This window comes from Bubalus bubalis, chromosome 2 (genome assembly GCF_019923935.1).
Source record: "Bubalus bubalis isolate 160015118507 breed Murrah chromosome 2, NDDB_SH_1, whole genome shotgun sequence".
NCBI classification, from domain to species: Eukaryota; Metazoa; Chordata; class Mammalia; order Artiodactyla; family Bovidae; genus Bubalus; species Bubalus bubalis.
The window spans coordinates 123423129-123445242 of record NC_059158.1 but is presented as its reverse complement, the minus strand read 5'-3'; the positions used below and the strand labels follow the sequence as shown (position 1 = coordinate 123445242).

Sequence of the window (22114 nt, the reverse complement as noted above, 5' to 3'; positions counted from 1 at the left end):
GGACAGGGAGGCCTGGCGTGCTGTAATTCATGGGGTCACAAAGAGTCGGACACGACTGAGCGACTGAACTGAACTGAACTGAAAAGACTGATGACTCTCTTGTTCTTCAGGCGGTGGTTCCAAAGAATGAGGCATGTCCCAGGCAGGTAAGCAGGCATGGCTGGAGCAAGGCATCACCAGCTTCATCAGCAGAGAGGCTGAGGCACTAGTTCATTGAACAGCTTTGCATCCCGGCCAGGAGGGGGCGCAGGCGCATGTCCTAGGACTATTGACCCCGAGCGTCCTGCTCGGCCCTCAGTGGCCGGCAGGTGGCGCCAGAACCTTCCTGGTCTCTGCACGGGCTCATGCGCACCTCTCCGGCGTCCTTGGCAACGGAGCGGCTTTTTCCCTCAGGAAGACCGTGGGCCCGCCACGGTGGCTCTGGGGCAGTGCCTGGGGTGGTGGCGTCCGAGGCGGCAAAGCGCTTCCGGCTACGCCGCGCGTCTGAGGAGGTGATCATGTGAAGGGGCTGGTTGTGCAGCGGGAGCCGGTGAGAGAGCTGGGACGGAGGTCTTGCTGCCGAGATGTCTGTCATGGGCAGGGTGGTTTGTGCGGGATGGCAACCCACTCCAGTATTCTTGCCTGGAGAATCCCAGGGACGAGGGAGCCTGGTGGGCCGCCGTCTATGGGGTCGCACAGAGTCGGACACGACCGAAGCGACTTAGCAGTAGCAGCACAGATGTGTCGTCGTGGAGGGAGAGTTGGTGCTGGGGACCCCGCAGCCTCGGGAGAGGGATGAGCGGGACTAGGGACCGGCCTGGGGAGACGCAGGATCCCTGGGCAGAAGGGAGAGTTTACAGTTATCCCCGTTTTTCCGTTACTGTTTGTTCACTTGCCCTCAAAAGGTTATAAAAATGTCTGTTTTCCTTAGTGACTGAGAGTGTTTGCCTCCTCTTGTCCATAGGGCACTGAACTATTCAGTCACTGGTGCAAAGATCTTTACTAAATTCCTGGTATGTGCGGACAGTACGGGTAGAATGGAATAGTAGTTGAAAAAATACTGAAAAAGTAAAGAGGAAGTGTGTTACATTACTTTAATATTTTAAGTATGCAAAACCTAGAATTTTCTATAACTTTAATTTCCTGACTTTAAAGGAATGCAAATTATCTAAAATATACTTAATATACTTCTTAACCTCATTTCCAGATTAAGATGCTTGGGAAAGGAGCTTATTGAAAAATAAGATTATAGACATTCTAATTTACCATTCAAATAGAGATATACAAAATTAATCTAAATGCCTTCAGATATTGAAGTTATTAGGAGAAAGTTTATAATTTACAAAAGTATTTAAAAAAATACTAGCCATGCTTGACAGTTTCTTTTAACACAGTGACCATCTTAGATATGTATAAATATTAGGTCACTGAAACATCTTTTGCAGGATTACAATGCAACTAGACATGTTAAAATAATAATATCCAGGTCACTACCAAGTTTTTATAAGAATATAGTGAAAATACTGCAAATCACTTTTAGAAGATCCAAAGACAGTTGTGATTAAAAAAAAAAAATACTAGCCATTGCCTATTAAGACAATTTAAGATGAAATATATTAAAACTCAAAACTTTAGCGTATTTAAGAGCCGAGACAATGGCTGCTTTTTGTAAATTAGACACTTTTGTTGCAAATTAGAAACTTTTGTAAATTATAAACTTTCTCCTAATAACTTCAATATCTGAAAGCATTTAGGTTAATTTTGTATATCTTTATTCAAATGGAAAATTAGAATGTCTATAATTTTATTTTTTAATAAGCTCCTTTCTCAAAAGAATTGATATTTTTATATGTAGTTCTTCATTCCCCATTTCTTTCCTTTTCCTTTTTTTATTTTTTTATATCAGAAAATGTATGTCTGTGTCTTGTTAAACCTTTTCATTCTTCTAACGTATTTCAGGAGGTACATTCTCTTCCTGTAAACAAGGAGAGAGCCCTTCTAATAAGCATGCATTATATATATAATCAGGAATTTTCCAAGGAGCACTTAACAGTTTCCACTTGGCTTACAGTATCATCTTGTCTTGAATCCTGCACAAATATTTGTACAATAATGTCCTTTTACCAACGTGCTTCTGATTTCACCATGGTATATTTCCTAATATGACTTTATTTTATCTTATTTTTTCATGTCATTTTATTTTTTTTTATTGGAGTATAGTTGCTGTACACTGCTGTGTCAGTTTCTGCTGCAACCCACTCCAGTATTCTTGCCTGGAGAATCCCAGGGACAGAGGAACCTGGTGGGCTGCCATCTATGGGGTTGCACAGAGTCGGGCACGACTGAAGAGACTTAGCAGCAGCAGCAGCAGCATCCCCCTATATACTCCTGTTTTTGAATTTCCTTCGCATCTAGGTTACTACAGGGCACCAAGTAGAGTTCCCTGTGCTATGCAGTAGGTTCTTCTTCTCAGTTATCTATTTAAACATAGTAGCATATATCTAGGGCTTCCTGGGTGGTACTAGTGGTAAAGAATTGCCTGCAGTGCAGACACAAGAGATGTGGGTTCAATACCTGGGCCGGGAAGGTCCCCTGGAGGAGGGCATGGCAACCCACTCCAGTATTGTTGCCTGGAGAATCCCATGGACAGAGGAGCCTGATGGGCTACAGTCCATAGAGTTGCAAAGAATCAGACATTACTGAAACAACTTCGCACGCATGCGGTGTATACATGTCAATCCCAATCTCACAATTCATCCCACCCCATATACCCCCTTAGTGTCCATATGTTTCTTCTCTACATCTATGTCTCTATTTCTACTTCGCAAATAAGATCATCTATACCATTTTTCTAGATTTCAAATAATGATTTTATTTAAAATATTAATCTAATAATACAGTATTTTTTACTTTGTTTTGTATCATATACTAATATATGCTTTAAGAGGATACATATTAATATTTGCTAAATGTAGTTAATTTGCATGAGATGGTAGCTGATTGCATTTCATCTTGATGCCCATTGGGCATTCTTATTAGTGTTTAAAGTACTTTTTAGAACAGATGTGAAAATATCTCCCATCAGGAAGCTTCCATTAGCCTCTTATCCTTATCTGTCAGAGGACAGACAGAATGAAAATCACAGTCACAGAAAACTAATCAAACTGATCACATGGACCACAGCCTTGTCTAACTCAATGAAACTATGAGCCATGACATGTAGGCCCACTCAAGACAGACAGGTCATGGTGGAGAGGTCTGACAGAATGTGGCCCACTGGAGAAGGGAATGGCAAACCACTTCAGTATTCTTGCCTTGAGAACCCCATGAACAGTATGAAAAGCCAAAATGATAGGATACTGAAAGATGAATGCCCCAGGTCAATAGGTGCCCAATATGCTACTGGAGATCAGTAGAGAAATAACTCAAGAAAGAATGAAGGGATGGAGCCAAAGCAAAAACAACACCCAGTTGTGGATGGGACTGGTGATGGAAGCAAGGTCTGATGCTGTAAAGAGCAGTATTGCATAGGAACCTGGAATGTTAAGTCCACGAATCAAGGCAAATTGGAAGTGGTCAAACAGGATATGGCAAGAGTGAACATCAACATTCTAGGAATCAGTGAACTAAAATGGACTGGAATGGGTGAATTTAACTCAGATGACCATTATATCTACTACTGTGGTCAAGAATCCCTCAGAAGAAATGGAGTAGCCATCATGGTCAACAAAGGAGTCCGTAATGCAGTACAATTTCAAAAATGACACAATGATCTCTGTTTGTTTCCAAGGCAAACCATTCAATATCACGGTAATCCAAGTCTATGGCCTGCCCAGTAATGCTGAAAAAATTGAGGTTGAACGGTTCTATGAAGACCTACAAGACCTTCCAGAACTAACACCCCCAAAAGATGTCCTTTTCATTATAGGGGACTGGAATGCAAAAGTAGGAAGTCAAGAAACACCTGGAGCAACACGCAAATTTGGCCTTGGAGTACAGAATGAAGCAGGGCAAAGGCTAATAGAGTGCTGCCAAAAGAACGCACTGGTCATAGCAAACACCCTCTTCCAACAACACAAGAGAAGACTCTACACATGGACATCACCAGATGGTCAACACCGAAATCAGATTGATTATATTCTTTGCAGCCAAAGATGAGAAGCTCTATACAGTCAGCAAAAACAAGACTGGGAGCTGACTGTGGCTCAGATCATGAACTCCTTATTGCCTAATTCAGACTTAACTTGAAGAAAGTAGGGAAAACCACTAGACCATTCAGGTATGACCTAAATCAAATCCTTTATGACTATACAGTGGAAGTAAGAAATAGATTTAAGGGACTAGATCTGATAGACAGAGTGTCTGATGAACTATGGACGGAGGTTTTTGACATTATACAGGAGACAGGGATCAAGACCATCCCCAAGAAAAAGAAATGCAAAAAAGCAAAATGGCTCTCTGAGGAGGCCTTACAAATGGCTGTGAAAAGAAGAGAAGTGAAAAGCAAAGGAGAAAAGGAAAGATATACCCATTTGAATGCAGAGTTCCAAAGAATAGCAAGGAGAGATAAGAAAGCCTTCCTCAGTGATCAATGCAAAGAAATAGAGGAAAACAATAGAATGGGAAAGACTAGAGATCTCTTCAAGAAAATTAGAGATACCAAAGGAACATTTCATGCAAAGATGGGCTCGATAAAGGACAGAAATTGTATGGACCTAACAGAAGCAGAAGATATTAAGAAGAGGTGGCAAGAATACACAGAATAACTGTATAAAAAAGATCTTCACGACCCAGATAATCACAATGGTGTGATCACTCACACTCACCTAGAGCCAGATATCCTGAAGGTGAAGTCAAGTGGGCTTTAGGAAGCATCACTAGGAACAAAGCTAGTGGAGGTGATGGAATTCCAGTTGAGCTATTTCAAATCCTAAAAGATGATGCTGTGAAAATGCTGCACTCAATATGTCAACAAATCTGGAAAACTCAGCAGTGGCCACAGGACTGGAAAAGGTCAGTTTTCATTCCAATCCCAAAGAAAGGCAATGCCAAAGAATGCTCCAACTACCACACAATTGCACTCATTAAAGTAATGCTCACAATTCTCCAAGCCAGGCTTCAGCAGTTCGTGAACTGTGAACTTCCAGATGTTCAAGCTGGTTTTAGAAAAGGCAGAGGAACAGAGATCAAATTGCCAACATCTGCTGGATCATCAAAAAAAGCAAGAGAGTTCCAGAAAAACATCTATTTCTGCTTTATTGACTATGCCAAAGCCTTTGACTGTGTGGATCACAATAAACTGTGGAAAATTCTGAAGGAGATGGGAATACCAGACCACCTGACCTGCCTCTTGAGAAACCTGTATGCAGATCAGGAAGCAACAGTTAGAACTGGACATGGAACGACAGGCTGGTTCCAAATAGGAAAAGGAGTACGTCAAGGCTGTATATTGTCACCCTGCTTATTTAACTTATATGCAGAGTTCATCATGAGAAACGCTGGACTGGAGGAAGCACAACTGGAATCAAGATTGCTGGGAGAAATATCAATAACCTCAGATATGCAGATGACACCACCCTTATGACAGAAAGTGAAGAAGAACTAAAGAGTCTCTTGATGAAAGTGAAAGAAGAGAGTGAAAAAGTTGGCTTAAAGCTCAACTTTCAGAAAACGAAGATCATGGCATCTGGTCCCATCACTTCATGGCAAATAGATGGGAAACAGTGGAAACAGTGGCTGACTTTATTTTGGGGGGCTCCAAAATCACTACAGATGGTGATTGCAGCCATGAAATTAAAAGATGCTTACTCCTTTGAAGGAAAGTTATGGCCAACCTACACAGCATATTAAAAAGCAGAAACATTACTTTGTCAACAAAGGTCCGTCTAGTCAAGGCTGTGGTTTTTCCAGTAGTCATGTATGGATGTGAGAGTTGGACTATAACGAAAGCTGAGCGCTGAAGAATTGATGCTTTTGAACTATGGTATTGGAGAAGACTCTTGAGAGTCCCTTGGACTGCAAGGAGATCCAACCAGTCCATCCTAAAGGAGATCAGTCCTGGGTGTTCATTGAAAGGACTGATGTTGAAGCTGAAACTCAATACTTTGGCCACCTGATGCTATCTGACTCATTTGAAAAAACCCTATGCTGGGAAACATTGAAGGCAGGAGGGGAAGGGGACAATAGAGGATGAGATGGTTGGATGGCATCACTGACTCAATAGACTTGGGTTTAGGTTGACTCCAGGAGTTGGTGATGGAGAGGGAGGCCTGTCGTGCTGTGGTTCATGGGGTCACAAAGAGTCGGACATGACCTAGTGACTGAACTGAACTGATATTCGTCAGGTATATTTGTCAAGTCAAATACCAACAGGCAAATTTGGCCTTGGAGTACAAAATGAAGCAGGGCAAAGGCTAACAGAGTTTTGCCAAGAGAACGCACTGGCCACAGCAAACACCTTCTTCCAACAACACAAGAGAAGATTTTACACATGGACATCACCAGTTGGTCAATCCCGAAATCAGATTGATTATATTCTTTGCAGCCGAAGATGGAAAAGCTCTATATAGTCAGCAAAAATAAGAATGGGAGCTGACTGTGGCTCAGATCATTAATTCTTTATTGCAAAATTCAGACTTAAATTGAGGAAACTAGGAAAAACCACTAAACCATTCAGGTATGACCATAATCAAATCCCTTATGATTATACAGTGGAAGTGACAAATAGATTCAAGGGATTAGATCTTATAGACAGAGTGCTTGAAGAACTAGGGCAGAGGTTTGTGACATTGTTCAGGAGGCAGTGATCAAGACCATCCCCAAGAAAAAGAAATGCAAAAAGGTAAAATGGATGTCTGAAGAGGCCTTAAAAATAACTGAGAAAAGTAGAGAAGCTAGAGGCAAAGGAGAAAAGGAAAGATATACCCATCTGAATGCAGAGCTCCAAAGAATAGAAAGGAAAGATAAGAAAGCCTTCCTCAGCGATCAATGCAAAGAAATAGAGGAAAACAATAGAATGGGAAAGACTAGAGATCTCTTCAAGAAAATTAGTGATACCAAAGGAACATTTCATGCAAAAATAAGCTCAGTAAAGGACAGAAATTGTATGGACCTAACAGAAGCATAAAGATGGCAAAAATACACAGAAGAACTATACAAAAAAGATCTTTATGACTCAGATAACCATGATGGTGTGAATACTCACCCAGAGCCAGACATCCTGGAATGCGAAGTCAAGTGGACCTTGGAAAGCATCTTCGTACTCTCTTAATGGTATTTCCCATTGTGGTTTTAAATGAAATTCTAGGTAATGAACAGTTTTCCTTCGTCTCAAATGAAAACTTGCTGGTGGGCCCTATAGTTTGATACTTTCCTCTTACATAATAAAGTGTCCTTAGATGAAGTGAAATAAGCCTTACAGAAAGGAAACACAGGTATGATTTCACTCACATAAGTTGTAGAACAGGCAAAACTAATTTATGGTAGAAAAAAAATGAGAGTGATGTTTGCCTCTGGGAGCATGATGACAGACAGTGACTGGAGAGGAACGTGAAGGAACTTTTTGGATCAATGATAGTGTTCTATATTTTTGTTGCAGGAAGGGAGACCCCTTCCTGGGCCCTAGACTGAGCTCTTGTCTAACACTCAGAAATGGATTGTCTAACAAGAAACACAGTGCTGACAAAGCAAGAGACTTTATTGTGAAGGGGCACCCCAGTGGAGAGCAGGAGGGTAAATGAACCCAGGAGACATGTCTACCATGTGGCTTGCAGTCTCTGGTTTTAGGTGATATAATGTCCAGATTCTCTCTGATCAATCATTCTGGCTCAAGGTCCTTCCTGTGGTATACACATTGCTTAGCCAAGATGGATTCCAGCAAGGAGGATTGTGGGAGATTGGTAGGGCTTTTGGCATCTCTTGTTGACCTTTCCCGAACTCCTGTGGTTGGTGGTGGCTTGTTAGTTCCATGTTCCTTACCGGGACCTCCTGATGTAAAGTAACTGGTGCAGATGATTACTATGGTGCCTGGCCCAGGGTGAGTGGTTTCAGTCAGTGTTTCCCCTAAGATAGGGATCTGGGTTGTACAGGTACATGTACTTGTTGAAACTTACCAGTTGGTATATTTAAGATTTTGCATTTTATTATAAATAAATTTTATTCCAAAGAAATAATAAAACTGTAAGCAAATGTTGAACTGTACTTAATAATATTCCATAACATCTTACAGAAACACCAGAATGAACTTTTTGGCCAATCCAATATATACTCTGAAATATTCAGTGAGAACCATATGAATGCCTGCAACTTACTTTGAACGGCATCCAAAAATCATTCAGGTTGCTGGATAGAGTAGTGGAAGGAGAGCTAGCTCTATGATAAAACGGCTAGAGTAAAATGCTGTGGTAAAAATCTAGGTAGGGAGTACTCGAGGGCTCACTGTAAAAAATAGTATTTTCACCTTATGTTTTCAGTTTCATTAAAAATGGGCAGAAATAAGTTGAAAGTCCTTGAAAAGTCCTTTAAAGTTCGGCGAGGCTAAAAGAAGGCCAGCTTCTCTTGCTGTGCTGTGCTGTGCTTAGTCGCATAGGACTGTTTGCAACCCCATGGACTGTAACTCGCCAGGCTCCTCGATCCAGGGGATTCTCCAGGCAAGAATACTGGAGTGGGTTGCCATGCCCTCCTCCAGGGGACCTTCCCAACCCAGGAATTGAACCCAAGTCTCCTGCGTTGCAGGCGATTCTTTACTGTCTGAGTCACTAGGGAAGCCCAAGAATACTAGAGTGGGTAGCCTATCCCTTCTCCAGAGGATCTTCCCGACCCAGGAATCAAACTGGGGTCTCCTGTATTGCAGGCGGATTCTTTACCAGCTGAGCCACCAGAGACGCCCCTCTTGCTCTGCAGCCACCTGTTTCTGCAGATCCTTTCTCAATCTGTGTCCTCCTGTCCTGCGGCTGCCCATGCAGGAGAGCGGCTTCCTCCCTCCTAGCCAGGAGCTTGTGTTCCTGAGCAGGCTTGTGTGTCTTGACTGGTTGGCCTGGTGTAGGAGGACTGAGTCCTCACCTACTGCCTGCAGTGACTCCAGGAAAGGCTAGGCACTTAGCCTTCTTCTCCCAGCCTGTGACATCCAGCCTGCCCAGCCTGCCTGGGGGAGGCACCTTTGCCCCATGCCGCTTTCCTGGGTGTAGTCCAACTCTGCACTCCTGCCATCTCCAGGGGCTTCCTAGCTGACCATTTAATATACATGGCCTTGATTAATGGAAAACATCTGGCCTTGTGCTCCCTGGCAGAATACTTTGGAGAGCAGAAGTGAAACTGAGAAAGAAACGTCTGTTCCAAAGAAATGAGCAGAAACTGTGCAAGATGGTGAAAGATGGCCAGGAGGTTGAGAGAGAGAGAGAGAGGGAGAAAGAATCTGTAGGAGCAGAGGTCACTAAAGAACCTGGAAAAGACAGCCCTCAAACGCTCTCACTTTCAAGGGAGTTTCAAACTGCGAGACACCACTTTTTACCTGCCAGATTGTAAAAACAAAAGAAATTTTAAGTGATAATATTCAATGCTGGCAAGGAGGTGATAGTGAAAAGGCACTATTGTACATTAGCAGTAAGAACTTTTCATGGAAATGATTTAAAAATATGTATAAAAGATGATAAATTTTGAATCAATAAATTACATTCTAAGTGAAAAATCAAAATGTTTTCAAAGATCTGTATATAAAGATGTTTAACAAATTATCATAATAATAGCAAAAAGTAGATATTGTCTATCAGGGTACTAATTATAGTCCAACAAAGTGATGCAACTATTAGGCAGACATTTTTCATGAAATGATTTTAGGAAAGAAGAATCAGGTTACAGAATTTTATATACAATGTGATTCCCATTATATGCTATAAGACTGTGAGAGTTAACTTTTCTCTTTTTCACATTTCTGGCATTTCCCAAGTTTTCTGCAATGCATGCACATTGTTTTTCAAATCAGAAAAGAATTTGTTTAATTTTTTATTATTTATTTCATTTTTGGCTGTGCTGGGTCTTCACTGCTTTGCATGGGCTCTCTCTGGTTTCTGAGAGCGGGGGCTTGCTCGCGATTGTGGTGCGCTGGCTTAACGCGGTGGCTTCTCTTGTTGTAGAGCATAGGCTCTGGGAAGCTCGGACTTCAGTAGTTGCAGCATGTGGGCTCAGTAGTTGTGGAGCACGGGCTTAGTTGCTCCGAGCATATGAAATCCTCCTGTGCCTCCTGGATTGGCAGGCAGACTCCTGTCCACTATGCCACCAGGGATGTCCAGAAAAAAAAATTTTTTAAATGCTGCACAGTCTGGGACCAGGATATGAGAGCGATATCTGCAAAGGGATTTGGGATATGTTATAAAGAAACTGTATCTTAAAAGACTTGTTTAAAAACTTAAAAATCAATTTGCAAAATCTTTTGTTTATAATATAAAGTCAGTGCAGGTCCCACTTTTGGATCATATTGATGTAAATGTTGAGTTGGTAAGTAGAAGGAACAAAGATTGGTGCTTAAGAGCAGAGCTCTGTCTGTACTGGGCTGGAGCCATGTACTACAAATTTCCTGAGTGTACTTGTAAGCATAGGGTATGAACTGTCCATGATGATAAAGGTTGCTGCTACTGCTGTTTTGCAACATAGATGGCCTTAGTTGAGGATTCTCACTAACCACAGGGGAAATGAGATATTGGAAGGAAAGGAGCAGGGGTAAGGGAACTTCTGATTATGGAGCTCCTATAGTTTGCACTGTGCTGTGAGTTTTGCAAGCATTAGCAATCATCTAATCCTTAGAGTAGCCCTGTGAGATATTGATATGGTGTTGTAACCAGGAAGTGACAGAAACCTATGTTAAGCCAGCTGAAGCAGAATGGGAGTGTAGGGGTTCAGTTATCTGGAAAGGACAGTTTGATGGTGGCCACATGCTATATGGTCATAAATCTCTGGCAGGTTATACTAATATTTTCCCAAAAGAGCAGCAACAGTGTCTCCCATCTCACCAGCCTTTCCTACATTGTGATCATGAGACTTTCCATCAAGAATGGGGTCCATGTTCTTTCTCCTTGAATTTGGGTAGGCTTGTGACTATGGTAGAGGTCATGCCATGTGACTTTCCAGGCTAGGTTATAAAAGGCAGTACGGATTCACTCTGAGTCTCTTGGGACACTCACTCTGGGAACTCAGCCACCATGCTGTGAGGAAGTCCAAGCCATGTGGAGAATTGTGGGTTGGTGTCCTGGCTAACAGCCAGCATTAACCACTAGACATGCGAGTGAGGAAGCTCTGAGGTGACCCCTATCCCCACCATCATCTAGCCTCAACCATATGAGCCATCCTAACTGAACAAGAGCCACTCAGCTGAGCCTAGTTAAGTCCAGAACCGTGAGAATGATAATGAAATCATTGTTAAGTCACTAACCTTGGGGGTGACTTTTACAGCAACAGATATCTTTTTTCTTCTGGTATCCAAATAGAATCTCAGGTAAGAGATTTTACCGAAATCATTCTTTGCTATGCCAAACAGCTTCTTCCGTGCTTCTGGGAAAGATGGCAGCAAGCAGCTCCCTCTTATAAAGTCCCTACAGTTAGAGATTGTGGAGGACGGGAGACCTTTCCAACAAGGCCTGGCCACTTTAAGGTGTTCTATGCCCCTGGCCATGAGGTTGGTTCAAAGACAGTCAAGTGACCCAGGCATTTCTTCCCTAGGATTTTCATGCTGGGACCTTCAGGAAAAATGACCCCTCTTATACTCCAGGACTCTGGTGGACTAATTGCCCTGGAATAGGGGAGGAGGCGTCATTCCTCAAAAGCAGGGATGCCGGTCCAAGCACACACGAGCACAAAAGATACAGTTTAAGATCAGGGAAGAGTCTGGGCTATCTCAACCAGAACCTCTCAAATTTTAAAATTCTAAATAGATGAATTCATTCTTTAGTCATCCTAAATGCTTTTGTTGATAGCGTGTATTCATTTTTCTATTTTTGTGTTTGGCATTTATTAAAATCTCCACTCAATTCTGCACCATAGAGATTATCCCTATTTTATAGACAAAAAAAAAAAAAAAAAGAAAAAAATCTGAGGCTCAGAGAAAATAAGCTGGCTCAAGGTCAGAAAGAGCAAAAGTAGCCACTTTGTGGTTCAAATTTAAATCGATCTGGGAAGCCCACGCTATTTCCACCACTACATATCTTCTGGTGAACAGTGTCCCTCAGGGCCACACTTAGGCAAAGCTGTGTGAAGGGCTGAGGTAATCATTCTTTACAACACCCTCCCACTTTGCAGTCCCCACTCTCTTTTGATAAGTCTCATGCCCTGGTGCCCATGGGTGATTTCTAAGTATGGTCACCTTAGCAGCAACCTGAGCTTTGGCTTTTTCATGATTTCCACCAAAACTGTGCTAACTCCCATACCTTAAGGCTGGTGATTTTTAACTGCTACTGCTGCTAAGTCGCTTCAGTCGTGTCCAACTCTGTGCGACCCCATAGACGGCAGCCCACCAGGCTCCTCCATCCCTGGGATTCTCCAGGCAAGAACACTGGAGTGGGTTGCCATTTCCTTCTCCAATGCATGAAAGTGAAAAGTGAAAGTGAAGTCGCTCAGTCGTGTTTGACTCTTAGCGACCCCATGGACTGCAGCCTACCAGGCTCCTCCATCCATGGGATTTTCCAGGCAAGAGTACCGGAGTGGGGTGCCATTGCCTTCTCTGGATTTTTAACTGATGTGAGCCCAATCAGGTATTCATCAGAGAGCCCTGTGGGTAATGGTGTCTCATTTGTACTTGACAAAGACCTTTGAGGGTCTTCTGAAGAAGGGCCGCTGGTGGACAAGACCAGCCCACAGACAGCCATATGAGGATTATTAGCAGGCATATTAGTTTCCTGGGGCTCCTCTGACAAATCACATAAGCTGGATAGTGTAAAACAACAGAGATTTATTTTACCACAGCTCTAGATGCTAGAAATCCAGATTCAGGGTGTCGGCAGGCCTGGTTCCTTCTGGAGACCTAGAGAAGCTCTGTCCCATGCCTCTCTCTTAACTTCTGGCTGGTAGCCCTGGGCATTCCTTGCCTAATTCCAGTCTCTGCCCCCATGTTTACATTGTCTTTCTCTCTGTGCATATCTGTGTCTCAAATTTCACTTTCTTTTATCTTATAAGAACAGCAGTTATTGGATTAGGGTCCAACCTTAATGATCTTGTCTTGAGATCCTTATCTCAATTGCAACTGCAAAGATCCTCTTTCCAAATAGGTCACATCCTGAGGTGTGGTGTGTGTATTTGGGGGTGGTGGTGCTTAGGACTTGGACCTATATCCTGAGGGTACACCATCTATCCCACTCTAGCAGAGTATTTGGAAGCCCCAAAAGTTACACACTGAAGCTACTTGAGATTACCCCCCCACCAAGTGCAGAGTCCTTTACTGTGTTTGATATCTCACTGATTACTCTGGAAAGGCTTTGTAGGGGTATCTAAATGTTTGCAGGCTAGACTTATATTAGTTCGTTCATTCCTGAGCAAGGATACTTATCAAAAAATCATAAAACATAAAAGGTGTAGGTCAACTAATTCCTGGTCCTCCAAGGATCGAGTTGTATCCAAGGCAGGAGGGTGTTGTGAAGCAAGGGGGATTCTCTGCTTGGAGGTGTGCACAGAGGGCATTCCTGGGCCCTTCTGGTGCACTTCCTGTTTTATGGCTCTTTCAGAACAAGGAGGGCATCTGACTGATCTTTAAACCCTAGGATCCTGGTGGGGCTTTGCTCATTTGGGGGGTCTGTTCTTAGCTACCCCAAGTCCTTTCAAAAGACAGGTTGTGTGTGGTCACACAAATAAATAAAAGGGAAGAACCATTCTGCCCCTTTCTTTCCTGGGAGCTGCTGAGGGCAGAGGCGCTGTCCTGCCCTGAGCCAGTCCAAAGCCTCAACTCCTTAAAGCCTGCCTCCGCTGGTTATTTCTTTTGGTTCATCCTCAACTCTGAATACCTGTAATTTTACTTTACACACCTTTATGCTGCTTAAACTGCCCCCTCACAACTTTCCAGCCTGATTCCTGCAAGCCAGGAACGCCTGGGGCCTTCTCATTCCCCTGTTCTGCTCTCCTTCCTTTCTGTACTGGACCCCATTTTACTGATGAAGAAGCTGAGAGTTACAGAGGTGACACAACTTGCCCTATGTCTATGTAACTTGAGAAGCGCTTGTCCAGTTGCAATCCAGGGGCTTTTCTGTGTCCCCTAAGATGCCTGGTCTCTAGCAGCAGTTCCCAGGCTTTTGGATCTTGGAACTCCTTTAGTGTAGGGGAAACATGGTGACCCCCACCACCCCCGCTGACCTTATTATTGAAGCACTACTAAGGAGGCGGTGCTTCCCAGGTGGCTCAGTGGTAAAGAATCTGCCTGCCAATGCAGGAGACCTGGGTTCCTTCCCTGGGTTGTGAAGATCCCTTGGAAAAGGAAATAGCAACTCACCCCAGTATTCTTGTCTGGAGAATCCCATGGACAGGGGCTGTAGTCCCTGGGGTTGCAAAGAGTTGGACAAAAGCAACTAAAGAGCAACAAAGTGGGGAGCTGCAGCTTGTGCCCTCAGACCAAGGCTTGCCCAAACAGTTGGGCAGGGAAGTACTCAGGGTGAGGATGCTGGCTAGGGAAGGCCTCCAAGCTGCTAGCAGTCACTATTTGCTGGGCATTGTGCCAAGCACTTTCCCCATTTTATCGGCTCATTTTCCAGATGGAAGAAAGTGTGGCTCAAAGAAGATATGTGATTCAGCACCTGAGAGAGGCTGGAGCAGGATTCACATGTAAGTCTGTCAATCGCCTGCAATGTAGGAGACCTGGGTTCAATTCCTGGGTCAGGAAGATCCCCTGGAGGAAGACATGGTGACCCACTCTATATTGTTGCCTGAAGAACTCCATGGACAGAGGAGCCTGGTGAGTTGCAGTCCACGGGGGCTGCAAAGTGTTGGACACAACTGAGTGACTTTGACTTTATGTTAGCCTAGTGAGACAGGGGTCACCAGGTAATGAGTGGTGACCAGTGGGGATGTGACAGAAGTGGACAAGCAAGGCCTTTCTGGTCAGAGAGCCCTGGGTTTGGATCAACTCATCACCTGAGCCTTCTTTTCTTCATTTGAATAATGGGCATGGTAACACAGCAAGGAGGAACTGTTCCCACCTCAAGGCACCACGGATAAATTTCAGAACTGAAGCAAAGAGCCTGACCCTGCAGGTCCTTTGCAAATAATGGCCATTCATCAGAGGCCATGCCCTTGGTGGGCAGACGGGCCCTGGGTCTGTCTTTTCACTCCAGTGTCTCTCCCATTGGCATCCACTGGAGAAGAGATACGAGTCATCATAGTACAATCTAAGCAGAGTGTAACTGCAGAGGGCCATACTGTGCTCTTTGTCAGGGCTTCCCTAAGCTCAGGTCCACTCTTCTGGGATCCTGGCTGGCAACGAGGCAATGACGTCTAAGCACAGGTCTGTGCTGCCTTTCCAAGCTAGAAATAGGGCAGGGTATCAGGCAGTTGATTTTCTTACCCACACTATATCCAGTGTTAGGCTCTTGGGGTAGGTCCCTGACTGATAGATACTGCAAGGGATGCTGCCAGGGACAAAAACTGGTTTGAAGGAGGGTGAGAGAGAAATTCCTGATAACGTGCTATACACTGTGGTACCTCCTTTACGGCAGGACCTTCTCACACCCCCTGGAGGCTACACTAGGCCTGACCCTGGAGCCAGGTCTATTTAAGACAAGCGCCATACCCTGGACTCTAAGATTGTTTTTCCTTTGGCTTACTCCCCAAAACAGCCAATAACTGAGCAAAGATGATCTAAATATGGGTCCAGGTGGTGGCTATGGCTCCTTACTGCCTCCCTTAGGGCTCAGAGGTGCCCCCTGAGTTGGGTGGTCTTGGCAGCCTGGGTGGAGTGGAGCCAGGTGGGAGGCCAGGTGCCCTGCCTCAGATGCCCTTAATCACATCAGCACCTAGGAACTGGTGCTGCACAAATGACACTGCTGCTCAGGACATCACCTCCCTACACTGCACATCTGAACTGTGGGACTTCATTTTCCATAGGCAGCCTGGGCTGGAACTGGATGACTCACTATTCTCAATAATCACTGAGATGGTCAGACTGACTGTCTGAATGCCTTGACCATGTTGCCTCCCCTGCATCTCCCCATCACCTATGGTCAAATTCTGTACTTTTTAACTTGGTTGTCAACTTCCCACTACCTAGTCTCCTTCCACATTGAAGGCACGCTGTATCCAGCCATACCAGATGCCCTCCCTGCTTGCTCCTGTTTTTCCCACCAGTGCTACTCACTCCTTTGAGGCCGCCTTGGCTGGTACAGGTGTCTGAACCAAGAAGACCTGCGCCTGAATGCTGGTCCTGGGTTTCTTTAGCAGCTGAGTGACCTTAGGCAAGTTACTGTAGTGCTCAGGTCTCACTGTTCTGGAGCAAGGCTGAACTATGTCTAGGAACAGGGCACTGGCTCTGGAGGGGAGATCTAAGAGCTGCCTGGCCTCAGAGAGCCTCTCTTTAATTCCTTTTTGCCTCAGCATCCTCATCTGCAAAATGGAAATATGACTGCCTCCCTTGCAGGACTGTGGAAGTGACTGAGGGGGAACATGAGGCACAGAGGGTCTGATTGCTGTCTCCTTTAATTCTTACTATTCAACCACCTGCAAAGTCAAGCTTCGGCCTGTTTTCTTTGCAGCCTTAACCCCTTGCCCTTCTGAGGTCCTGACTGCCCTTCTCCCTGCTGAGCCCTCACTTCCCCTACTGGCTTTTTGCTTGCCCAGGTGCATGTGGCCAAGCTTCCCCAGAGGACACTGGGGATGCTTCCTGAAAATGCATGTTTCACCCTGACTGGGGTTTCCCTCCTTGCTTGTTTACTCTGCAACCATGGACTGGTTGGACCTCAGCCAAAACTCAAATGCTCATTAACCCTGCCTTCCTCAGGGTGTGAGGCCAGCAATGTTCTTGACAGAGAGTTGGCAGTCCTTGCAGATTGATGTTTCAGCCCACCTGACTGGTGTAGTTGAAGCTGGGGAAGATGGAGACAGGGAAGGCCACTGCTATAATAACTCCTCTGTGCCGAGGTGAACACAGGCCAGGTCTGAGCAGGTGGGTGCGCCTGCCCACCCTCCAGCAAAGTGTACAGGCGGAGATAGGTAAGTTCAAACACTTCTAGATGAAATCTTTGGAAAAAGTGAGGAAGAGAGATTGGAATAGAGGACATTATTTCAAGAACACAAGTTATCGAAGTAAAGTAACAAAGATACTTTTAATTCATCTACTGATAAAAATTACTCAGCAAGGATTAGTAACCGTTTCAGCTTCTACTCTATTAGAGTCATATCCTGGGCTGTCTTGAGCTTCTGGTTTAGCTAGTTATTTATTAACTTCATCCACAGTATTAGAAAAACAAGGCATTAAATCAGTTTAGGTGAAATGAATGGCTGGCAGCCAAACCCAGTCTCTTATATTCCATATTTTTTCTTTAGTTCTTCTACTTTGTCAATGTAAGCTTTCATGGCATCTTCTTTAGAAGTCCCTGCAAGGTATCAACAAGATTATTTGTCAGAGAGGCAGTACTGTAGAAAGGCAGCAAACTTTAGAGCCCCAGGTTAATGCTGCGAGGCTGTTTCTCACCTGTGACGGGGATGGGGGTTCTACTACCTACACCTCACAGACCTGGCCAGGATGTGACTTTTGAAGTCCTTAAGGAGCTTGGCCCACAGGGAAGGCTCCATAAAGCACTGAGCTCATAATGCGTGTGCAGCAGCCTGAGGCCTGTCACTGGCTTGCTGGCCAGGTGAGTATCCCACTGTTGTGTCCCATTGACTTTCACGATTGGCTTTGATCTATCAAGTATTTCTCTGTTGGGCTCTTATCTCTCAGAGCTGTTAAGCTGCCAGGGAAGAAACAAAGCCAGATACCCTCTTCTCCCCAGAGAACAGCTTTGGGAACTCTAAAGACAAGCAGCTGGCCCTTGGAGGGGAAGACAGAGGACACTGGAGATATCCCTCAGAGATAGTGATGCCTGGTGTCCTGGATTCTATGCTAAAGGAGAGATACTCAGTGGGAATTAGTGTGTGTTCTGGAGCAAGGGTGAGTACATGGGGCCTCAGAATGGTATGGAAATGCCCAATGGGAATGGACAGTCAGAGGGGCATTCCTGTTTCACTTACTTGCAGATCCTAGGAGTGTATTTATTGTATTCTGGCCCCTTCTGAATTCAAGGGTTTCTCATTTGCAGGAAGACAGAGGGCTTATTCAGAAACGAGCAAGCTAGGACACAAAAGCTGGCAGGCACTTCAGTGCCAACTTCTGGGTCTTGCTGCCGCAGGTGGCATGTGATTAAGTCACAGCCGGGATACTTCTTGGCCTCTGTTCTTAGCATATAATAGCTCCATTCACCGAGGCTACGATGTGCCAGCAGCCTGCCATGCATTAATTCATTTCTGTTTTTAGGTGCCTTTCTGGCTGGAAGGGAACTAGGGAGGGCTATTTGGGCCAGGGGGTCACTGGCTGGCCTTGTGAGGGAAAGGAAGGTGTGGACAGGAAACCATCCCTATTCTGAATATCATAAAGACCAAGGCAACTCATCACCTCCCCCTCTGTTTGTCAGTGGCCTGGTCCCCTGCCCCTCCACTCTCCAGATGATATTATGACTCAGAGATGGTGTTTTTGGAAATGGCACACATGGTATCATAAGTGGTCTAGTTTTTTTTTTTTTTTTTTTTTCCCATTCTGGTCTAGGTCAAACTGGTTCCCAGCACGTGCCTCATCCATTCTGTTCTCTGTCCTTACTCCTTACACTCCTTAACAGTATTTCATGACAGGGGTTCCCAAATGAGGGAAGCGTATTAAAACAATTACCTTTCAGCTCATTCCAGGCATCCCACTTGGCCTTGCCTTTGAAGTCCAACATTCCAGGACGTTCTTAAACAAGGGAAGGAAAGACATTAGACCTGCTGCAAGTTCTAATGGGGAACGTTATCCATTTTTTTGCCATGATAGTCATATTTTATCTTCTTTTTCCAGGCTCTGCTGTGGAGTTAAATGGGTCTAGTATAGTGGGTTCTGCCTTCAGAAACCTACATGTACAGAAATTCAAACTTAAAATCTAGAGAAAATAGGAGGAAAACTGTTTTCATTACCAGATAGCCCCTTTCTTATAAATTAACTCCAAAATTTCTTTAAAACCGTACTTTATTTTTTTTAAACAAGTACCACAGTCCATTCACCTGGCTTAAAATTCAAACACCACAAAGGGATTACTATAAAGTTTCCTTCCACTCTTCCCACCCAAGGTCTCTCTCCCATGTTATTGTTATCAGTTTTGTAGGTGTCCTTTTCTGTGAACTGTCTGTTCATATCCTTGCCCCATTTTGCTATCAAATTGTTAGTCTATTTCTTATTGTTTTATGGGAATTTTATTCCACCCCCCTCACCCTGAGGGCAGGCTTCCTTTAAGGTACACCATGGTTTTATACCTGTAGACATGTTATCAGTTGCACTTGGGGAACACACTTAGACCTTCCTGCTGACCTAGTTCACTGCCATGCTAAGAAGAAAGCCCAGGGGAGCAATCGCAGTGCCCACAGCCAGGACCACAGTGACTGAGAAACATAAAGTCTCCCCCGAAGTGCTTGCCGGGAAGCATTGCCAGGGACACCTGAGGGAAACCGCGCCCCAGAATCATCAGGATCTGAGATTGGCACATCCCAATAGCCCTTTCATGATGATGGAAAGGTGGTACATTTACACTGTCGAACTCAGGGGCCACCTGCCACTGGTGGCAGCTGAGCACCTGAAGTGTGACTGGGGAGTTAACTGTTGACTTTATTTCATTTTAACTATTCTCAGTTTAAATTTAGATAGCTGCATGTGGCTAGTGGCTGCTGTATTGGACCGAACAGCCCTAGAGGGAGCTGATAAGGAAGTGATAAGAATCCCAAGCCAGTCTACCTACACTAATGCGAAAGCAGGGCAGAGGACAGTCTCTGTGACAATCACGTTTGTCAGAAAAGTGTCTCAGTCACTCTGGTCACCCCTACTTCATTTCCCCTGCCTCCCTGGGAAGAGGCAGAGTTTATAAACCCAGGGTAAAACTCACCTTCACCACAAGACCTTTCTTAACTAAGCCCTCCCCATGATTTTTATTTTAAAATATTTTATTTATTTGGCTGTGCTGGGTCCTAGTTGTTGCATATAGGATCTTTAACTGTTCCCCGACCAGGGGATCTAGTTCCCTGACCAGGGATAGAACCTGGGCCCCCTGCAGTGGGAGTATGGAATCTTAGCCACTGAACCATCAGGGAAGTCCCACTCCCTGTGACGTTTGATTTGGCACTGCCCAGGATCCTTAGCAGCTAGCCCACCTGCTCTACCCTCTACCCTAAGCTCCCCGACTTTGATCCTGTCCGACTGGGGTGGAAATAGTGTGGTTCAACAAAATTACTACTAGCTGAGAGCTTGGAGCAAGGCTCTTCAAAGCTGGGATCTTTGTTCCTCCCAAACAGATGGAAAATGCTGGTGATAACGAGATAAGTCCTCAGACTGGGATTTGAATTCTGCTATCTGAGCCACCAAGAAACCAAGAACAGTGCAGGGTCTGTAAACCACATTCAGGAACATTGTCTTTGGGCAACCTCTCCCAGTTTAAACCCCAGGAACCACCTTAAGAGTAGAGCTGTGGGTGGTTTTGAGAATGAGGTTCCCAGAGATTAACAGTTTCAGCACCAACCAAGGCTGCCAAGCCTACTTTGATGAATCTGGGCCCTCCCAACTCCACCTCAACATACCTGTATTTATGTCACCCACAGTTGCTTGTTTGTAGTGGCTGTAGATGAACAACATCTCCTCATCTGCTGGCTTGGTCTTAAGCTGCTTAACTTCCTCAGCAGCTTTGTCAAACTCAGCCTAAATATGAGGGAGAGAAGAGGCCTGACGAGTTCGGTAATGAGGATGGAGGGGTTGGAAAGGAAGCACTCTCTTGCCCTGCTAGTGAGGAAAAGCAGTCTTCCTCATCTCAACAGGGCAGCTAGAGAGATTCAGCAAAACCAGGAGGGTAAGCACATCCCTTCACTCACTTGGACAACTATGTATGGGGCTCTCACTAAACCCGGAATCACAAGCTGGAAACAGTGGTGAAGGAGGCAGGCTGAGACTGGCTGCAGTGGACACACACTTCACAGAAAAAGCAGCACGGCCAACTGGCTGGCCAGACAGAGGTCTCAGGATAGCCCTGACTTGCGATAGGGCTGGCACTGGGTGACTGAAACTGCGGAGAAAACTGCATGAGCGCAGCGGTGTCAGCGGCCAGAGCCCGCTGGTCCCCTCCCTCTGAGGCCAGGGGATCCGGCGCCGATCCCTGTTCCAGTGTCCGTCCTGAAGACGGGGGAGGGGCCAAAGATCACCACCCGCCGCCCCCTCACTGCTAGGTCCCGGAAAATCGTCTACAGTCAAAGAAGAGGTCACCCCTCCTCAGGCTGTGACCCTCCCCTGGCCTCGCGCTGGACACTCGGCCCCTGCTTCCCCTGACCTCCAAGCTCTCAACCGCGGCCTCCTGGCTTCTCCACTCTATATGGCACCCCTACTCCTGCCGTGTCCTTCCGGATGGGGCACTCTGTCCCCTTAGTCTTTCAATCTATAAAAACCATTACATCCCATCTGTCTATGTTGGACGCTAGCCTCCGACCTCAATTCCTGCTTCACTGCGAACGAAGTCTTCCCTATGGGCAACTTGCCAGCAGTTGTGGGCTCAGTAAAGATGTTAGAAGCCCAAAACCTGAAAGTTCCGCTTACAGGATTCTGTTCAGTCTGGGCTGGGCAAGGGTCCAGAAAAAACAGCTGAGCACGGAAGGGAAAGACCCTGCGGGGTTGTGTCTGCGGGATAACCCCGCACCAGCTTCCCGCCTCGTGGCACCTTCGCAGCCAAGGCTGGGCACGCGTATTACCTGAGACATGCCGGCGGTGTTGCAAAGATTCCAGGAAGCCCGCGGAGGCGCAAAGAGCAGGTAGCAGCAGCACACGAGACTCAACTGGCAGCGCCTTTGGAAGCGCAGCCTTAGGCCTCTCCACCGGTGCTCGGACCAGGAAAGACAGCCAATCAGAAGCCAGATGTAGGCT

The 22114-nt window shown here is 45.3% G+C and overlaps 2 protein-coding genes across 4 annotated transcripts in view; one reads left to right on the top strand and one right to left on the bottom strand.

The window, feature by feature from the left end:
• The first annotated feature begins 329 nt into the window (after window positions 1-329).
• The window catches only part of C2H2orf76 (chromosome 2 C2orf76 homolog), a 107509-nt gene continuing 85724 nt past the window's right edge, over window positions 330-22114 (top strand). For 2 of the 3 annotated variants that reach the window (XM_044936368.1, XM_044936369.1), the window contains exon 1: window positions 330-491. In XM_044936368.1, the coding sequence (XP_044792303.1) occupies window positions 345-491 (147 nt within the window). In that variant the 5' untranslated portion in view covers window positions 330-344. Of the gene's footprint in view, window positions 530-22114 lie in introns of all 3 variants that reach the window. The other variant, XM_044936381.1, reaches the window with a different exon arrangement.
• DBI (diazepam binding inhibitor, acyl-CoA binding protein) lies at window positions 17243-22101 on the bottom strand. Its single transcript, XM_006057165.3, has 4 exons — window positions 21943-22101; window positions 20788-20905; window positions 18860-18922; window positions 17243-17531 (listed from the first exon to the last, which is right to left on the bottom strand). Exons 1-4 carry the CDS (start codon window positions 21949-21951, stop codon window positions 17458-17460), a joined length of 264 nt encoding a protein of 87 aa, XP_006057227.1. The 5' UTR covers window positions 21952-22101; the 3' UTR covers window positions 17243-17457.

What these genes read in the sequence shown, in the direction of transcription:
- DBI (XM_006057165.3), bottom strand. An exon ending in TGTGGGTGACATAAATACAG is followed by an intron (nt 18,923 to 20,787) that starts GTATGTTGAGGT and finishes CCCTTGTTTAAG; the next exon opens with AACGTCCTGGAATGTTGGAC. An exon ending in TGCCTGGAATGAGCTGAAAG is followed by an intron (nt 17,532 to 18,859) that starts GTAATTGTTTTA and finishes GATACCTTGCAG; the next exon opens with GGACTTCTAAAGAAGATGCC.